The sequence below is a fragment of the Nomascus leucogenys genome, chromosome 12 (genome assembly GCF_006542625.1).
Source record: "Nomascus leucogenys isolate Asia chromosome 12, Asia_NLE_v1, whole genome shotgun sequence".
NCBI classification, from domain to species: domain Eukaryota; kingdom Metazoa; phylum Chordata; class Mammalia; order Primates; family Hylobatidae; genus Nomascus; species Nomascus leucogenys.
Window position 1 is genome coordinate 83,258,846 of NC_044392.1, and position 21,226 is coordinate 83,280,071.

A 21,226-nucleotide genomic window follows, 5' to 3' on the forward strand; every position below is an offset into this window, starting at 1 on the left:
GCTACAGCCTCTGCCTTCCAGGTTCAGGCAATTCTCCTGCCTCAGCCTCCCGAGTAGCTAGAACTACAGGCATGTGCCACCACACCTGGCTAATTTTTGTATTTTTAGTAGAGACGGGATTTCACCATGTTGACCAGGATGGTCTTCATCTCTTGACTGCGTGATCTGCCTGCCTTGGCCTCCCAGTATTGGGATTACAGGTGTAAGTCACCGCGCCTGGCCAGTATTTCATTTTTTTATGGCCAAATAATAGTCCATTAAATGAATATATCACATTTTGTTTATTCACTTATCGGTTGATGGACATTTGGGTTGTTTTCACTTTTTGTCTGTTGTGAATAATATTGCTATGAAAATGCATGCAAGTTTTTGTGTGAATGTGTGTTTTCAATTCTTTGGATATAAACCCAGAAGTAGAATTGCTGGGTCATATGGTAACTTTATATTTAACTTTTCTGAGGAACTGCCAAATTGTTTTCCAAAGTGGCTGCATCACTTTATAGTCCCATCAGCAATATTTGAGGGTTCCAGTTTCTCCACATTCTGGCCAGCACTTGTTATTTTCTGTCTTTTTTATTATAGCCATCCTACTGGGTTATTTGAAGAGGTATCTCATTGTGGTATTGATGTGCATTTTCATAATGACTAATTGTCTTAGTTATTTTGGGCTGGTATAATGAAATACTGTAGATTGGGTGGTGTAAATAACAAACATTTGTTTACACGATTCTGGAGGCTGGAAGTCAGAAATCAGAGTGCCAGCATGGTTGGGTTCTTGATGAGGATGCTCTTCCTAGTTATGTTCTCTCATGGTTTTTCTTTGGTGTGTGTATAAACAGAGAGAGCTCATGTTTCATCCTCTTTTTATAAGGGCATTAATTCCATCATGGGGAGGTACCCTCATGACCTCATCTAAACCCAATTACCTTCCAAAGGCCTCACCTCTAAATACCATAACATTGGGAGGCTGAGGCGGGCAGATCACAAGGTCAGGAGTTCGAGACCAGCCTGACCAACGTGGTAAAACCGCGTCTCTACTAAAAATACAAAAATTAGCTGGGTGTGGTGGCATGTGCCTGTAATCCTAGCTACTCAGGAGGCTGAGGCAGGAGAATCACTTGAACCTGGGAGGCAGAGCTTGCAGTGAGCCGAGATCACACCTCTGCACTCCAGCCTGGGTGACAAAGCGAGACTCCATCTCAAAAAAAACAAAAACAAAAACAAAAAAACCCACTGGGGATTAGGTAGGGCCTCAACAAATGAATCTGGAGGGAGGGACATTAATATCCAGTCTGTAGCAATAATGTTAAGAATCTTTTCATGTGATTATCAGCCATTTGTGTGTCTTCTTTGGAGTAATGTCTTATTCAGATCCTTTGTCCATATTTTAATTGGGCTATTTGTCTTTTAATTGTTGAGTTTTAAGAGTTCTTTATTCTCAATAAAAGTCTCTTATGATCTGTATGATTTGCAAATATTTCCCCCTATTCTGTGGGTTTTCACTTTTTTGATGGTGTTCTTTGCAGCACAAGTTTTAAATTTTAATAGAGTCCAGTTTATCTAATTTTTGTTTTATGCTTATGCTTTTGCTTTGATGTAATACTGCTTTGGCATCACTTTGGTTGCTTATGGTTTTGGTGTCATATCTAAGAAACTATTGCCTAATCCAAGGTAATGAAGATTTACTCTTAAGTTTTCTTCTAAGGTTTCAGAGTTTTTAACTCTTACATTTACATTTGTGATCTATTATTTAATATTTTAAATATTTGTGTGAAGTAGGAGTCCATCGTCATTCTTTTTGCATGTAGATATTCAGTTGTTCCAGCCTCATTTGTTGAAAAGACTCTTCTTTCCCTGCTGAATGTTATGGCACTGTCATTGGAAATCAGCTGACCATAAATGTAAAGACTGGGTGTTGACTGACACCGACTGATTCTCTGACACCAACTTGGCGTCTAACAATTTAAATCAATTTGAAACTTAACTCCTGGAATTAGCGTCAGACCCACAGGTTGAAGGCTCAGTTCAGTAAATTCAGTTACCCACTTTGAATTCCAGCTGAAAATGAGATTCCCAGGCTACCCACATTTCTGTCTGGCCAACTACAAATTTGAGGCTTCCCATGACCCCATCTTAGGTTTAATAATTTGCTAGAATGACTCAGAGACCTAAGGGAAACACTTTACTTACATTTACCAGCTTATTATAAAGGGTACAACTCCAAATGAAAGAGATACATACGGCAAAATATGAGGGAGGAGGTGCAGAGTTCCCGTAACTTCTCTGAGCATGCCACTCTGTCAGCACCTTGATGTATACTATTCCAGAAGCTCTCAGAACCCTGTTGTTTAGGCATTTTAATGGAGGTTCCATTTCATAGACAAGACTGACGAAATCACTGGCCATTGCTAATTAAACTTGATCTTCAGCCCCTGAATGGATAAGTCATCTCCATTACTTATTCTATAAGATGTGAATGTTTTATTAGGAACCTTAATGGTTACTTCATCCCTTAGGGATATTGTGAACAAGTTACTTCGATAGATTGACTTTTGATCAAATATAATACAGTACAGTCATAAAGATAAAGTGTTTCCTTGTTTTTAGAACTTTGCAAAGAAGTAGTTCTTACATTGAAATGGTTATTGGATATAGTGTTTGGGATGATTTAATCTGCTAATATACTGAGTTTGTATCTTTTCCTTTTTTGGGGGATACACAGTGCTGATTTGATTGGCTAGGAAAACTGTCTTATCTGGTAGCTTCTGTGGCGTGAAATGCAGTTGCTGACAACTTTTAATTCATAACAACTCTGTTAACTTATTCCTATAAATTTGATATGTTAATATAATTCAGTAACTTCAATCACTTCAGTTAAATTTAACTGCTATTAGGTGTTACGAAATTTACTATTTACTGTGACTATATTTAGTGGCTTTTATCTCTCTTAAGCACTTTACTGACTTTAAATGGAATATTAGTTATCTGTTGTTGTATAATAAAATTATCCCAAAATTTAGTAGTTTAAAACAACAATGAACATTATTATCTCTCACAGTTTCTCCAGGCTAGGAATTTAGGAACAACTTAGCTAGTAGTTCTGGCTTAGGCTCTCTTGTGAGAATGCATAAAGATATTGGGGGCCTCTCACAAGAAGGCCACAGTCAAAATGTTAGCCATGCTGCAGTCATCTGAAAGCTTGACAGGAGCTATAAGGTCTCTCTTCAAGGTGGCTTGCTGTCCTTGACTGAAAAGTCAGTGCTGGTTGTTGGCAGGAGACCTCAGTACCTCTCCACCTGGGCCTCTTCATAGGGTTGCTTGAGTGCTTTCTTTATATTGTGACTAGCTCTCTACAGAGTGAGGGATCTAAGAGACCATGGGGAAGGGGCAATGTCTGTTATTACCTAGGCTTGTAAGTCAAACATTTGCACTTCTGCAGTACTCTGCTAGTTAGACAGGCCAGTCCTGATTCAGTGATTCAATTTGTAGGAGACTGTAAAGGGATGAGGAGCAGGCAAGGATCATTGGGCCGTTTTGGAGGCTGACTACCACAAATGGATTTACCTGAGTTTTAGGAAAGTAGAAAGACATACTTCAGTGGTAAATTTAGCAAGTTATATTTTAGGAGAATGTTTAGCTTTTTTGTTTGAGTAAACCATAATCTATGAGTGTTTTTAAGGGGGCCAATTTTATGCTAGGTTTTCATATTCCAAGCAAGTGTTACACGTGAGAAAATATGTGGGTCTTTTTTTTTTTTTTGCAGATTATTTAAAATATCTGACAATATACATGGGAGTGCTTATTCTAATGACAGAGAATTGGACTCTCACATTGGCTCAGTGAAAATTGTACAAACAGAAATGAACAAAGGGAAATCAAGGAACTACAGCAATAGTAAGCAGAAATTTCAATATTCTGCAAATGTGTTTACAGCAAATAATGCTTTTTCTGCTTCTGAAATTGGAGAAGGCATGTTCAAAGCACCATCTTTTTCAGTTGCTTTCCAACCTCATGATATTCAAGGTAATTTCTTGCTTTTTCGGTTCATTTTATGAGTACAGACTAAACTGCATTTCTTAGCATAAGGGAAAATGTAAAAATACAGTAAATTTGAGTAAATTATCTCTCTGTGCAATTTCTGCATTTTTTTATTATGTTGCATTATTTTCTAAGCTGTGCTGTGTGTTAAAATATTTTATCCTGTGTGCTAGAAATATTTTTAACTTTGCTCTCAATAAAAAGTTGTGTTAGTTTTATTGAAACAGTTTTTATGGAAAGGTTAAAAATATTCATTTCAGGTCCTAGCTGCTGACCATTAAATTTTTTTTAATATTTATATAAATATGTAGGATTTTTTTTTTCAGAGGTAACAGAAAATGGTTTAGGTTCCTTGAAGGCTGTCACAGAAATTCGTATCCTTTAAGTTATTTACAGTAGCTGCTTTGTATTTATTAAATCATAATTTTAAAACATTTGTTTAATTGTGTTTGTTTATTTTGGTTGATGGAGAAAAAGAGGGAAAAGTTAATCTTTTTGGTGATGTAAGAGGTACATGTGGCCGGGTGCGGTGGTTCACGCCTGTAATTCCAGCACTTTGGGAGGCTGAGGCAGGCAGATCACAAGGTCAGGAGTTTGAGACCAGCCTGACCAACATGATGAAACCTTGTCTCTACTAAAAATATAAAAAATTAGCTGGGCCTGGTGGTGTGCGCCTGTAATCCCAGCTACTCAGGGGGCTGAGGGAGGAGAATCGCTTGAACCTGGGAGGCAGAGGTTGTAGTGAGCTGAGATTGTGCCATTGCATTCCAGCATGGCAAAAGAGTGAGACTCCATCTCAAAAAAAAAAAAAAAAAAAAAAAAAAAAAGATGTATGTGTGTGCTACTTAGGGTGTGATTGCAGACTGGTGCCGATTTGTGAACTGTTTGTTATCAGTTTATGGCAAAGTAAGTACAGAAGTCAGATTTGTATTATTGGCAGAACTCTGAGCATATTTACTTACAAATAGGTACAGATAATTTCTCATCCTTTGAGAAAGAGCAGCCAAATTGGGTTGAACTGGGTAGGGGAAATGGATGAGAATGGGATATTGTGTGGATTGGGGGGACATTTCTACAGATCTAGTATTTTTGAAAATCTAATTTGGAGTTTATACCTAGAATCCAATTTTCATGTCTGGACATTTCCAATGTAAATATTTTGAGTATGTTTGTGTGTTCTTGAGGTAACATTGTTTTTGTTTCTTTAATACCCTGTGTATGCCTATAATAGTGCACTTATTTTGTTTTAATTCACCAGCAGTTTATGTGGCTATTTCCCCATGATCTATGAACTCTTTGAAGGCAAGGATCATGACTTATTTACCTGCCTATTTCCAAATACATTGAAAGGCAGATAAAGTAAGGCAGTTAAAGTAAGGAAATTGTTCTGGCAAAAGTAGAGACATAAGCAAGGGTGAAGGTAAAAACGTATGAAATACATTTGGAAAGAATAAGCTTTCCAGTTTGGCTAAAGTGAAGGATATGATTAAAGAATTAATGAGAAAGATAGTTATCTTAGAATCATAATATATAATGTCATGAATACCAAGGTCAAAGGTTTTTTTATTTTATTTTAATTTTTTATTTTTTCCCCCAGCTTTGTTGAGGTATAATTGACAAATAAAAATGTTATATTTTTTAAGGAGTACAACATGATATTTTTTAATATGTAAACATTGCGAAAATAATTACCACAATCAGGCTAATTAATGTATCTATTGCCTCTCATAGTTACTTCTTTTTTGTAGTGAAAATACAATCTCTGTAATGAGGAGAAACCATGCAATATTTTTGAGCAGGTCAAATATCATCATTAAAACTATGCTTTAGGAATATATAATTAGTGACTCAATGCTTGGCAATGCTCTAGCATCCACAAAAGTTATGGTCTAGTTGACAAAATGAAAAATGAATTCCAGATATTGCATAGCTGTGCTAGAGAAATCTAGGCAGCAATAATCCTGGGCACTCGAAGGATCATCTGACGTAATTCTGAAGTATGGTTAGAAAATACTTGCCTCACTTCTCTTGAGAAGTTGCCTCCAATGCAGATAGCTGATTTGAGTAAAAATGAGGGAGAGGGATCAATAAGAGAGTTACACATGTTGATATAGGAACTATAAACATAGCTAGTGTTTAGCACTTTATTCAGCATAGTGTCTCAATGCTGCCACATTTTCTTTTCTCTGGTGATCAAAATAGGATGGAAACATAGGAAATATATTAGCAGTAAGCTGTTAAAGATGTTTAATTATCTGTACAATGGCTGATTCTTCTTATCCCTTACTGGAAAGCCTTTCCATAATATGACACTGGCTTTTAAAGAGCTTTGAGGATTTTTATGCTATATTAGCACAGCTGAAGTGGTTCTGTTGTTTAGGGGTCTTTATTAGTTAAGACTACTGCCTACACTTGTGTCCACTGATTTATTGTCCAAAAAGTTCATTTTCTGTAAAACTCATTGTCCTATACCTTATTGTTTCCAAGTATGTATTTAAAGTGGAAGACTGAATGCTATTTGTGATAATTTGAGAGTTTGTAGATTACTTGGACACACCTTATTTTCTTATTCTCTTTAAATATTTTACTACATTGGAATCCTCAGGGCAATAGAAGTTTTCTCGGATTGATCCTACCACAGTAGTCTTGTCATTTTCAGTTCTGCAGACATTTTCCCCATAATTTCAGTGACACTGCTGAGAGTTTATCGAATGTAAGGAAAAAAATTGACTTCAAATGTTGATAGTGATGATAAATGATGTTAGCAGTTGAGTTTTCTTACGAGCTGAAATACTGATTCTGTATCTACTCTGAATCAAATATTCATTTTTGTGAATATAAATTGATATGGAACTATCTAATGAGAGAAAAACCAACATGATGGCCCACTCGTGGGCTTGTTACAAATAAATATTTGATAGAAAGAGACATGTTTTGAAGGAAATATGAGATTCCTTCTAAAGCGGATGGATTTTCAAACTCAAAATTACGTTTTTGTTTTGGCACAGATATGACACTTTGCACACCAGAAAGTAAAATGAGGATTTACAAATTAGCTGCTTGATGTAATAATTGCAAACCTATATTAACTGAGTTATGTGTCAGGCACTGTTCTAAGTATTTGAGTTATGTGTCAGGCACTGTTCTAAGTATTTGGGATATGTCACTTAAGAAAACAGACAATTAGTCCTTGCTTTTGAGGAGATGACATTCTTGGGATGAGGGTGGGGAAGAAGCTAGATCTCAACAACTGTAATAACATATAAATAAGTCATAGAGTTTTTTAGAAAGTGGTGACTATTATGGGAAAAGAAAAAAGTAGAGCAGGGTAAGGGGGTTAAATTGGGACTACTGGGATTTGTGGCTCAGGGTGTAGAATTAAACAGTACTTAGGGTAGACCTTGAGAAGATCAGATTTAAGCACTTAATGGAGGGAAAAGAGCCAAGAAAATATGGAAGGAATAACAGCCTAGGCAGGGGGAAGGCCTCATGGCAGGATCATAGCTGATATTTTTGAAGAACAGCAGAGTTCAGTATAGCTAGAGGAGATGAGTCAGGGGGAAAGAGTAGTAGGACATGAAGTCAGAGAGATAAAGGCAGGGGCTGATGCAGGGAGGGAGTGGCAGTGGGGAGACGATCATGTAGAGCCTTATAGCCATATACTTTGAGAGAAAGGGAGGAATTTGATCAGAGAAGTAATATGATCTAAGTTTAAACAGGATCACTACAGCAATCCATCAGTTCTTGTATATCTTTATAAAAATCCAGTTGTTTAAGTAACTGTGTACTTGTGTTCTCAGATATGTTCTTAACCATCTTATATCTTCTAATAGATTATAACAGTCTCAATTGTAGGAACTCATTTTCTTCTTCATTTACAGCTTCCCACAGCTTTCTAAATCTAGTAATGTATTCTGTATGTAGTGTTCAATGACTGTAGTTGATATATTGTAAGAAGAATACCATATAAATACAGGTATCTCCCAATCTGTCAATAGACCCTCACCTTGGAGAGGGGACAGTTTATTCTTCATATCTATTAATATTTTTGAACTTTCTTACAGGGGAAGGATGATTTAAGTTCTTCCTGTCAAGCCAGTATGTTGATAATTATAATTAAACCCACCACTTAACACAACCAAATTATCAAAAACAAAGAGATTTGGTATTAGGTAACCAGAAACACATCAGCTAATGAAGTACAATCAATGCTTAATGAAATAGTTGAGTGAAATTCTGTACATTAAAGAAGAAATAAAAATCAAGTGGCCTTGTCAAGGTAAATAAGAAAAAGCACCACTCTGGAAAAGATAAACTAGAAGTGTAGTTCTGATTTACTTGCCATTATGTACTTGCATCTCCTCCATCATATTTAGCACTCATGTATAACCCTTATATAATCTCTTGTTTCCCTATAGGAACTTTGCAAGTTCTTTTCAGAATATGGAATGTGACTGGAGACTAGAATAATTTATGATAATTCTTTTTTTAAGATGCCAAATAGCAAATGTTAAAACCTCATCATTAAATATTGTCAGAATCAATATTAATGTAACTTAATTTTAAAATTAAAAGTAACTAATTTTTTAAATTCTGAAATATTTGAATCCTTAATGTTATTGTAAGCGGCAAAATTTAGAAGTATTTTCAAAGAATTTCCATATTTCAACTATATACAGTCCAAAGCCTTTGATGATGTAAGTATTTTATTTTACTTACTTATTTTTCTACCTTTCACTAGGTTGTAATCACTAGATTGGGACAGCTAGGATTTACTAGATCTTTATGTCCGCACTGCCACACTCCGTGTCTAGCACATTATAGGAGCTCAGAAAATATTTGGTAAATGAATGCATGTGATTTTCATAGGTGGATTTGTTTGTATTTGAGTGCAGTGGTGAAATCTCAGCTCACTGCAACTTCCACTTCCCAGGTTCAAGCGATTTTCCTGCCTCAGCCACCCAAGTAACTGGGATTACAGGCTTGAGACACCACTCCTGGCTAAGTTTTCTATTTGTAGTAGAGACAGGGTTTTGCTCTGTTGGCCAGGCTGGTCTTGAACTCCTGACCTCAAGTGATCTGCCTTCCTTAAGTGCTGGGATTACAGGTGTAAACCATTGCGCTCAGCCAGGAATGATTTTCTCCTAGGTCTACATTGACGAATAACAGCATGATAAAATACTAATAGTGTTATTTTTCAAGAGCAGAGGCTCTGGAGCAAAGTTACAATTTTTATAACTTTAGAGGAAAAATGTTTGAACTATTATTCCTTAGATTCTTATTAAGGCTTTTTTTTAACAAATTGAGAATGTGTGTGAAAAATTCTGTATGTTACATGATTGATTACTTTTTATTTTTTAGCTTCTTTACACAGATAGGAATTTTGTGATTTGTGCTCCAACTGGTTCTGGAAAAACTGTAGTGTTTGAACTAGCTATAACAAGATTGTTAATGGAAGTACCATTGCCATGGTTGAATATTAAAATTGTTTACAGTAAGTATTTATTATGAGTGATGATTAATTTTAATAATGAAAAACCATTGAAGTAAAATGAAATAAATTCAGTTTCTGGCCTCAGGAATTATTTGGTTTTCTATATATTTCTAGTACAGTCTGGTCTTATTTGTCATTAAATTTAAAACACATTTTCCAGAATTATAAATAAAAAGTAATATTTGAATTGAGAATTTGACTTTTACATGCTTATTTTTTAAAGGACAGGCAAAATGAACAAATAAAATCAAACATTTTGTAATTCTAGAAATTTGCATAGGAACTGTTACTCTCCTTTCTTAGGTGTGTATTTTTTAAACATTTTTTAATCAAAGTAATATACGCATATGGATTAAAAATCAAATATCACTAAAGGCCTTATAATGAAAAGCAATAATCTTCTGCCCTACCTTTCTTCACTTTTAGTTACACTTGCCTGAGAAATCATTTCTATTTCTGTTTTTAGTTCTTTTTGGCTATTACCTTGATATCTCTAAATCAAGCTTGTCTAACTTGTGGCCTGCAGGCCACATGTGGCCCAGGATGGCCTTGAATGCGGCCCAACACAAATTCGTAAACTTATGACAAATTTGTAACATTATGAGAATGTTTTTTCTTTAGCTTATCAGTCATCGTTAGTGTTAGCATATTTTATGTGTGGCTCAATACGGTTCTTCTTCCAGTGTGGCCCAGGGAAGCCAAAAGACTGGACACTCCTGCTCTAAATAATATGCCTATATTGTTCATTTTTAATTTATCAATATTAGGAGTATGTAGATGTGTATTTTTTATGCTAACTTTATTAACCAAAGTTTGTGAAAATAATTTTGAAATTGAACTGATGTTCAAAGTAAATATTTTATATTGTTACAGTGGCACCAATAAAAGCCTTGTGCAGTCAGCGTTTTGATGACTGGAAAGAAAAATTTGGACCAATAGGATTGAATTGTAAGGAACTTACTGGAGATACAGTAATGGATGATCTATTTGAGATTCAGCATGCCCATATTATTATGACAACTCCAGTAGGTATTATTTATACTTTATGATTTCCTTAGTTTGTTAGAAAATACCTATTTTTCTTTACCGAGACAAAAAGTTTAAAAAATACAAACTAGAAACATATATTTACAATGTAAACAAACAGCATTAAAAAAATACTACAATTCAAGGTACAGAAAGAATACCTACAAATCAGTAAGTAAAAGACAAATGACCAAATGGGAAAAATTGACAAAGAATAGGCAGTTTGTTATTGTGGATACTTTGTAATCATATTTATTGCTTTTTTCTTTTACCTAAGTAGTATGTTTTATAAAGGGAGGTCCTTGGTAGAATTTAAAAATAGGTAACAAAACTTGGACTTTGAATATTTTGTGGTTCAGTGTAAAAACAATTGAGGGCCCAGTTTTAAAAATACCTTTAAGACTGTAAAAATTCTGTAAGTATTTTTTAATTTTAAAATATTTTTCAGAATACCCTTAAGGGATCAACCAAAATTGCCTATTATTTGTAATATGTCATGTTAAAAATGTTATTGATATCTTAATATTTATTATAATTCCTTATCACATTAAACTACTTGTATGCTTTTTTTTCTCTCTAGGAAAAATGGGATAGCATGACTAGGAAATGGAGAGACAACTCTTTGGTTCAACTGGTTCGACTGTTTCTCATTGATGAGGTAATGAATGCATTCACTTTCAGAGATAAACATAAAAGGATGATTAGAATAAGACAGAAAGAAAAAAGACATTGCAACCAAACTGTATGTTTGTTTTATCCCTTCAAGTGGAAAATGCTCATTTTCTAAAGCAAGAATGTTAATATTATTGAATATTTTAATTGATTAAATGTATTTTTAATTCTATAGCTAATGATTTTTTCTTGATTTCCTGCTTAGGTACATATTGTAAAAGATGAAAATCGTGGTCCAACGCTTGAAGTTGTAGTTAGCAGAATGAAAACTGTACAGTCTGTTTCTCAGACTTTAAAAAATACCAGCACTGTTATTCCAATGCGATTTGTAGCTGTGTCTGCAACAATTCCAAATGCTGAGGATGTGAGTTACAATTTTAACTGAGCTGTTAGGTTTTTTATGACTTGTGAAATATTTAGTCATCTTGATCTTAGAGAAAAGTGAATTTTTTTGTCCTTTCCTTTAATAGGAAAGTATGTTGTAGAAAGTTGTGGCTAGATCTCATAAATATGACAGTATTAAGGTCATAAAATTTGGTTAATCAGGTTTAATAAAACATTTTTTGTGGACATGTGGACATCTCTTGTTTGCTAGTATCTAACAGTCTTAGTTTCCTGGGTTTCAGGTGCCTCATAATAACTTCACTAACAATATGTGATGGTTGTTGTAACTAGCTGACTCTAATTGTATAGCGAAGTATGGTGGATAATAAAAATAATTTCTTAGATGATTACCACTTGCTCCTCAATTCTGTACGCTTGGCATTGTGGTAAGCACTAAATATAGATGCAAAAGTGAAAATATATGGACTCCATCCTTGAGGAAGATCTCATGGTTAATGGGGTACATGGACATGTAAAGAAATAATCGTGTGCACTATTACACTTTTCATAATGAATATACGACTTAATTTTTTCTTCAATTTTTAAGTAAACGTCTTGAAAACTAATAGTCTCACTCTACTTTCTCACTCCTACTTACTTCTCAGCCTACTATAATACTGGTTTTCCCCTACTACTTCTTAGAAATTGTTTTCACAAATAGCCACTATATTGTCTATTCCAATGGAATATTTTGTCTTTATTGTTAATTTGGCGCAATTAATCATTTTCTTGTTCTTAAAATGACAACTTATTTTGTTCATATTTGTCAAGAATAATATAGAAAAATTTAGTTTATTAAAACAACAAAACTAAATCCTAGTGTTTACCTTTACACATGTAGGAAGCATAATGTACATGCTTTTTTTTGTAAGCATGTAGGAACTATAATATACATACTCTTTTTTTGACCTGCATTTCACCTTTAAACATTTTTTTATCATTAAATATTCTTCAATACTATTTTTGTGGTTTTATTGTAATTTATTTATCAAACACTATAATAATGGAAGATTAAGTTATTTCCAATTTTTGCTGTTGTAAACAGAGTGAAATTAATGTATCTGAAACATCCATGATTATTTCCTTAGGATGAACTTTTAGAATGAAATAACTGAATCAAAGGATATATAAAACGCTAAAGAAGCACTTCTTTCAATAAATGTTATATTCATTTACACTTCTACCAGAAGCTATTTTCCTGTATCCTAACACTGGATAGTATAATAATGGAATTATTATTGCTATCATTATTTTTAAATATTTATAGGATTTATTGTTTAGTGTAGTATCTCATTTAAAAAATTTTTACTTCTTTGATTTCTACTAAAGTAAATATTTTTAATATATTTATCAACTACTTTAAGTTCTTTTTTAAAAACTTGCCAGATTATGTCATTTGCCTTTTTTCACATTGGAATACTAAATTTTTCTTACTTATTTGTAAGCAATTATTATGTACTAGTACTCTCTAATTCTTGAAACTTTTCCCCTTTGTGATAAACACTACTTCTGTGAATGCTGTTTCTCTGTCTCTTTCGTCAGATCTTCTTCCTCTGTTTTTCCCTAAATTAAGGTTTTTATTCTTGGCCTTCTGCTCCCCTCTATCTGTAAATTCTTGTGTGATCTTAGGGATAAGATCACACAAGATTAGGGATTATTTTATCCCTAAAATAAAATAATCTTATGATAACCTTGAGATTATTTTAATGTTTTCTACCTGTCAAAACAGCAGTCAGTTTCATAGCAGGGCATGGAGCCTGATTATTAACTGGGCTATGTAAAGATAAGGATTGCTTACCACAGTTCCAGAAACTAACTAGTAACTCTAGCTTGAGTCTGACGTTTGCTTTTGGCACTGGCATCTCTCAGGTGTTTGTTGTTTGCTTAAAAACTTGTCAACCCTTGCCAACCTAAACCAACTATTAATTTGCTACTATTTATCTAATATTTAGGACAGCACAAAAGAGATGTCAGCCATTTTGAGGCATAGTTTTCAAAAATAGCAAAGAAGTTAAAATAATAGTGAGAAATTTGGCCTCCATGACAAAATTGATTTTAAATTTTTCTTTGGATTCTTATGAAGGAAAATAAAACAAAATAATAATAATTAATTGGAAGTTTACCATGGTGAAAAGTGGGTATAATCTTGAAATACTACTATTGGTAGTGTTGACCACTATATCAACAGAATAATATTAATGGAATATGTCATACTGAAAAAGACAGTATGCTTGATTAAATACTTTTATAGCTTGACCTTAAAGTGCCTTGTAATTGAGTTGTTTTTAGCAGTAAAACTTTACTAGAAGAAAATTTTAATGCACATGTTTTTGTGTCTTAAAGATTGCAGAATGGCTTTCAGATGGTGAAAGACCAGCTGTGTGTCTGAAAATGGATGAGAGCCATAGACCAGTGAAACTTCAGAAAGTGGTCCTTGGATTTCCCTGCAGTAGTAACCAAACTGAATTTAAGTTTGATTTAACCCTCAACTACAAAATTGCCAGTGTTATACAAATGTACTCTGATCAGAAACCCACACTTGTGGTATGGATTGTTGATAGCTTATTTTTTAGTATATTCAGTTTTTAACATGATTAATACAAATGTTATGAATTTATTTTCAGTTTTGTGCAACAAGGAAGGGTGTGCAGCAGGCTGCTTCTGTTCTTGTGAAAGACGCTAAATTTATTATGACTGTGGAACAGAAACAGAGGTATAGTTTTTCATTTTTTCATGGAAGTAGAAGGACTTTTAGGGCTCATCTAGATGAGATGAGAAAATTAGGCTTGTCCTATAACCTTGGGGTAAACTTCAGTGTCCTCATCTATAAATTAAGGATAATGGTAATTTTAAGGATTAAGTGAGATAATGAATCTTCGTGCAGGGATGATCCAGATTTCTTGAATGATAAAGATTATCCATACTGATAATCTGATGATCAGATTTCTTGATGATAAAGATTATCCATACTACTATCTATTTTTTTAACCTAATTTCAATCCAGCATCTTTTATAGTCTTTCACTAAAGCTGATCTTGCGAATTAATCTTTAAGGACTCTATCATATTTGGCCACTTCCACCTTACTTAAACACTCTGGACTCTGTGCTTCCATGATCATCTTTACTGATTTTCTTCCTCCTTTGCAGGCTGCTCGTTCTCGGTCCCCTTTTCACCTTTTCTACCCAACTCTTAAATGTTGGCATTCGAGTGAGTATACCTGAGGTTCATTCTTTCTAATGCCACACTCTTAGGTGTTTGTAACTACTCACATGAAGTTCAAATAATACTTATGCATGTCTATGAATTCCCACATTTATGCCTTCAGCCCAGACTTCCCTACTGAGCTCCAGGCCTATAGTCCATCTCTGTAACTGAATCCAGTTGTATGTCTACCAACAGTTATCTCAAATTCACTGTGTACCAAATAGAACCTTGGTTCTTGCTCTCAGACCAGTTCCTTCTCCAGTGTTCCCCATCTTAATTATACATTATCTCCCTAGTTACTCATAGCAGAAAACTATGATTGATATCTTCTTCACCTTATACCCCACAGACAATCAATTACAAAGTCCTGTTTATTCTTACTTCTAAATATATCTCAAATATGTCATTTTGTCTCCATCAACACTGCCACTTCCCTAATTCAAGTCACTATTAATCTCTTGCCTAGGCTGTATCCTTTTCTTTCATCACTACACACACACTCTCTTATCCAGCTTTATTCTCTACATAGCATAGATGATGTAAGATTGCAAGTCTAAATGTCAGTTTCCTGCCTAAAACCCTTTAATAGATTCTTACTGTTCTGGGGATTAAATGCTAAATCCTTAGTGTAGCCTGCAATAGCCCATATAATATGATGCCTAGCCAATTCTCCAGACTTATCATGACCATTCTCCCCCTTTACTCATCACGGTCAAGCTGTATTAGCCTCTGTGTTCTGTGAATACACCAAACTCTTACTCTGTACAGCATCGTCTTGCATCGTGCTTGCTTTTACTGGAATGGTTTTCACCTAACTCCTATTTATCCTTCATGTCTAAACTTTAATATGAGTTTTCCATAGTCATCAGTTTCCCTGTATTTACTTTTATAAGCAACTTGTACTTTATTTCATAGAAATTACTATAATTATAATATCCTTTTGTTTAATAGTTATTTTAATATCTTTTCTATTCATTAGATTATCAACTTCTTGAGGAAAGGGGGACTCATGTTCATCCTGCTTACCACTCAATCTTAGCAGGTGTGTTAGGTCATTCTTGCATTGATATAAAGAAATTTCTGAGCCTGGGTAATTTATAAAGAAGAGAGATTTAATGGGCTCACAGTTTTGCAGGCTGTACAAGAAACATGGCACCACATCTGCTCAGCTTCTGGTGAGGCCTTGGGCTGCTTACAGTCATGGCAGAAGGCAAAGGATGAGTTGGTGTATCACACGGTGAGAGCAGGAGCAGGGGTAGGGGGGTGCCATACATTTTAAGCAACTAGATCTCGCAAGAACTCACTCACTGATGTGAGGACAACACCAAGCCATGAGGGATCTGCCCCCATGATCCATTCACCTCCTACCAGGCCTCACCTCCAATACTGGGGATTACAATTTAGCATGAGATTTAAATGGACAGCATCCAAATTATAGCAGAAGGTCTCAGCAGAGTGCTAGCACATGATTACTATGTAATGAACATTAGCTTGTTGTTATTGTTAATAACTTCTGGAAATCAGTAAATATGTTTAGTGGTAGACTTCAGACTAAAATTGGACATGTGGATATGAGCAGATACTTATTTTTTTCTGCCTCATTTTGTATGGGGGGGGAATATACTTCTCTCCACTTTGGGTCAGATCAGCTTTCCAATTACCAGTCTGTTCCTTTGCTTGTCAACCAAAGATATGTAGCAAACCTAGAGGAGCCAATTTAGTCTTCTTTACATTCTTTGTTTTTTTTCTAATCCACTAAAAAGGTAGACTATAAAGATAGTCTATTAAAGAATTACAAACATAGCCACTTATTCACCCTCTAGACACTATTTTGACACTTTTCCTTTCATTTAAAGGATTTAACTTGATCTTTGTTACTACCATATGAAAAAAAATCTCTAGGGTGTGAAGCATGTAGAGTAGTTCTTTTATAATACACATCAACAAAGCAAGATTAAGCAATAAGAAACAGTAGAGAGCAAGACAGAATGAGAAAAACCAACAAAGAGCTCACAGCCAAAAAGCAGATGAAGTCTGAGAGGTAGAAAGAAAGGGAGAAAGTGAAATTATTGCTAATAAGACTACCAGCAAATAATGATTAATAATTTTCATACCAACTGCATGTAGTTTTATAGCATTCTTATTAATTTTCTTTTTTTTATTATACTTTAAGTTTTAGGGTACATATGCACAACGTGCAGGTTTGTTACATATGTATACATGTGCCATGTTGGTGTGCTACACCCATTAACTCGTCATTTAACAGTAGGGATATCTCCTAATGCTATCCCTCCCCCTTCGCCCCACCCCACAACAGGCCCCGGTGTGTGATGTTCCCCTTCCTGTGTCCATGTGTTCTCATTGTTCAATTCCCACCTATGAATGAGAACATGCGGTGTTTGGTTTTTTGTCCTTGTGATAGTTTGCTGAGAATGATGGTTTCCAGCTTCATCCATGTCCCTACAAAGGACATGAACTCATCATTTTTTATGGCTGCATAGTATTCCATGGTGTATATGTGCCACATTGTCTTAATCCAGTCTATCATTATTGGACATTTGGGTTGGTTCCAAGTCTTTGCTATTGTGAATAGTGCCACAATAAATGTACGTGTGCATGTGCCTTTATAGCAGCATGATTTATAATCCTTTGGGTATATACCCAGTAATGGGATGGCTGGGTCAAATGGTATTTCTAGTTCTAGATCCCTGAGGAATCGCCACACGGACTTCCACAATGGTTGAACTAGTTTACAGTCCCACCAACAGTGTAAAAGTGTTCCTATTTCTCCACATCCTCTCCAGCACCTGTTGTTTCCTGACTTTTTAATGATGGCCATTCTAACTGGTGTGAGATGGTATCTCATTGTGGTTTTGATTTGCATTTCTCTGATGGCCAGTGATGATGAGCATTTTTTCATGTGTCTTTTGGCTGCATAAATGTCTTCTTTTGAGAAGTGTCTGTTCATATCCTTTGCCCACTTTTTGATGGGGTTGTTTTTTTCTTGTAAATTTGTTCGAGTTCATTGTAGATTCTGGATATTAGCCCTTTGTCAGATGAGTAGATTGCAAAAATTTTCTCCCATTCTGTAGATTGCCTGTTCACTCTGATGGTAGTTTCTTTTGCTGTGCAGAAGCTCTTTAGTTTAATTAGATCCCATTTGTCAATTTTGGCTTTTGTTGCCATTGCTTTTGATGTTTTAGACATGAAGTCCTTGCCCATGCCTATGTTCTGAATGGTATTGCCTAGGTTTTCTTCTAGGGTTTTTATGGTTTCAGGCCTAACATTTAAGTCTTTAATCCATCTTGAATTAATTTTTGTATAAGGTGTAAGGAAGGGATCCAGTTTCAGCTTTCTACATATGGCTAGCCGGTTTTCCCAGCACCATTTATTAAATAGGGAATCCTTTCCCCATTTCTTGTTTTTGTCAGGTTTGTCAAAGATCAGATAATTGTAGATATGTGACATTATTTCTGAGGGCTCTGTTCTGTTCCATTGGTCTATATCTCTGTTTTGGTACCAGTACCATGCTGTTTTGGTTACTGTAGCCTTGTAGTATAATTTGAAGTCAGGTAGCATGATGCCTCCAGCTTTGTTCCTTTGGCTTAGGATTGACTTGGCAATGCGGGCTGTTTTTTGGTTCCATATGAACTTTAAAGTAGTTTTTTCCAATTCTGTGAAGAAAGTAATTGGTAGCTTGATGGGGATGGCATTGAATCTATAAATTACCTTGGGCAATATGGCCATTTTCACAATATTGATTATTCCTACCCATGAGCATGGAATGTTCTTCCATTTGTTTGTATCCTCTTTTATTTCATTGAGCAGTGGTTTGTAGTTCTCCTTGAAGAGGTCCGTCACATCCCTTGTAAGTTGGATTCCTAGGTATTTTATTCTCTTTGAAGCAATTGTGAATGGGAGTTCACTCATGATTTGGCTCTCTGTTTGTCTGTTATTGGTGTATAGGAATGCTTGTGATTTTTGCACATTGATTTTGTATCCTGAGACTTTGCTGAAGTTGCTTATCAGCTTAAGGAGATTTTGGGCTGAGACGATGGGGTTTTCTAGATATACAATCATGTCATCTGCAAACAGGGACAATTTGACTTCCTCTTTTCCTAATTGAATACCCTTTATTTCTTTCTCCTGCCTGATTGCCCTGGCCAGAACTTCCAACACTATGTTGAATAGGAGTGGTGAGAGAGGGCATCCCTGTCTTGTGCCAGTTTTCAAAGGGAATGCTTCCAGTTTTTGCCCATTGAGTATGATATTGGCTGTGGGTTTGTCATAGATAGCTCTTATTATTTTGAGATATGTCCCATCAGTACCTAATTTATTGAGAGTTTTTAGCATGAAGTGTTGTTGAATTTTGTCAAAGGCCTTTTCTGCCTCTGTTGAGATAATCATGTGGTTTTTGTCATTGGTTCTGTTTATATGCTGGATGACGTTTATTGATTTGCATATGTTGAACCAGCCTTGCATCCCAGGGATGAAGCCCACTTGATCATGGTGTATAAGCTTTTTGATGTGCTGCTGGATTCAGTTTGCCAGTATTTTGTTGAGGATTTTTGCATCGATGTTCATCAGGAATATTGGTCTAAAATTCTCTTTTTTTGTTGTGTCTCTGCCAGGCTTTGGTATCAGGATGATGCTGGCCTCATAAAATGAGTTAGGGAGGAGTCCCTCTTTTTCTATTGATTGGAATAGTTTCAGAAGGAATGGTAACAGCTCCTCTTTGTACCTCTGGTAGAATTAGGCTGTGAATCCATCTGGTCCTGGACTTTTTTTGGTTGGTAAGCTATTAATTATTGCCTCAATTTCAAAGCCTGTTATTGGTCTATTCAGAGATTCAACTTCTTCCTGGGTTAGTCTTGGAAGGGTGTATGTGTTGAGGAATTTATCCATTTCTTCTAGATTTTCTAGTTTATTTGCGTAGAGGTGTTTATAGTATTATCTGATGGTAGTTTCTATTTCTGTGGGATCGGTGGCAATATCCCCTTTATCATTTTTTATTGTGTCTCTTTGATTCTTCTCTCTTTTCTTCTTTATTAGTCTTGCTAGCAGTCTATCAATTTTGTTGATCTTTTCAAAAAACCAGCTCCTGGATTCATTGATTTTTCGAAGGGTTTTTTGTGTCTCTATTTCCTTCCGTTCTGCTCTAATCTTAGTTATTTCTTGCCTTCTGCTAGCTTTTCAATATGTTTGCTCTTGCTTCCCTAGTTCTTTAATTGTGATGTTAGGATGTCAATTTTAGATCTTTCCTGCTTTCTCTTGTGGGCATTTAGTGCTATAAATTTCCCTCTACACACTGCTTTGAATGTGTCCCAGAGATTCTGGTATGTTGTGTCTTTCTTCTCGTTGGTTTCAAAGAACATCTTTATTTCCGCCTTCATTTCGTTATGTACCCAGTAGTCATTCAGGAGCAGGTTCAGTTTCCATGTAGGTGAGTGGTTTTGAGTGAGTTTCTTAATCCTGAGTTCTAGTTTGATTTCACTGTGGTCTGAGAGACTGCTATAATTTCTGTTCTTTTACATTTGCTGAGGAGTGCTTTACTTCCAACTATGTGGTCAATTTTGGAATAGGTGTGGTGTGGTGCTGAAAAGATTGTATATTCTGTTGATTTGGGGTGGAGAGTTCTGTAGATGTCTATTAGGTCTGCATGGTGCAGAGCTGAGTTCAATTCCTGGATATCCTTGTTAACTTTCTGTCTCGTTGATCTGTCTAATATTGACAGTGGGGTATTAAAGTCTTGGGTTTCCTGAACACAGCACACTGATGGGTCTTGACTCTTTATCCAATTTGCCAGTCTGTGTCTTTTAACTGGAGCATTTAGCCCATTTACATTTAAGGTTAATATTGTTATGTGTGAATTTGATCCTGTCATTATGATGTTAGCTGGTTATTTTGCTCGTTAGTTGATGCAGTTTTTTCCTAGCCTTGATGGTCTTTACAATTTGGCATGTTTTTGCAGTGGCTGATACCAATTGTTCCTTTCCATGTTTAGTGCTTCCTTCAGGAGCTCTTGGAGGGCAGGCCTGGTGTTGACAAAATCTCTCAGCATTTGCTTGTCTGTAAAGGATTTTATTTCTCCTTCGCTTATGAAGCTTAGTTTGGCTAGATATGAAATTCTGGGTTGAAAATTCTTTTCTTTAAGAATGTTGAATATTGGCCCCCACTCTCTTCTGGCTTGTAGAGTTTCTGCCGAGAGATCAGCTGTTAGTCTCATGGGCGTCCCTTTATGGGTAACCCGACCTTTCTTTCTGGCTGCCCTTAACATTTTTTCCTTCATTTCAACTTTGGTGAATCTGACAATTATGTGTCTTTGAGTTGCTCTTCTTGAGGAGTATCTTTGTGGCAGTCTCTGTATTTCCTGAATTTGAATGTTGGCCTGCCTTGCTAGATTGGA

The 21,226-nt window shown here is 35.4% G+C and overlaps 1 protein-coding gene across 1 annotated transcript in view; it reads left to right on the forward strand.

Annotated features, from left to right (window-relative positions):
* The window catches only part of HFM1 (helicase for meiosis 1), a 214,013-nt gene that overhangs the window by 105,102 nt on the left and 87,685 nt on the right, over nt 1-21,226 (forward strand). The window contains exons 5-13 of the mRNA XM_030825053.1: nt 3,764-4,023; nt 4,365-4,412; nt 8,665-8,735; nt 9,400-9,532; nt 10,406-10,557; nt 11,139-11,216; nt 11,436-11,594; nt 13,958-14,158; nt 14,239-14,327. Of these exons, the coding sequence (XP_030680913.1) occupies nt 3,764-4,023; nt 4,365-4,412; nt 8,665-8,735; nt 9,400-9,532; nt 10,406-10,557; nt 11,139-11,216; nt 11,436-11,594; nt 13,958-14,158; nt 14,239-14,327 (1,191 nt within the window). The remainder of the gene's footprint in view (nt 1-3,763; nt 4,024-4,364; nt 4,413-8,664; nt 8,736-9,399; nt 9,533-10,405; nt 10,558-11,138; nt 11,217-11,435; nt 11,595-13,957; nt 14,159-14,238; nt 14,328-21,226) is intronic.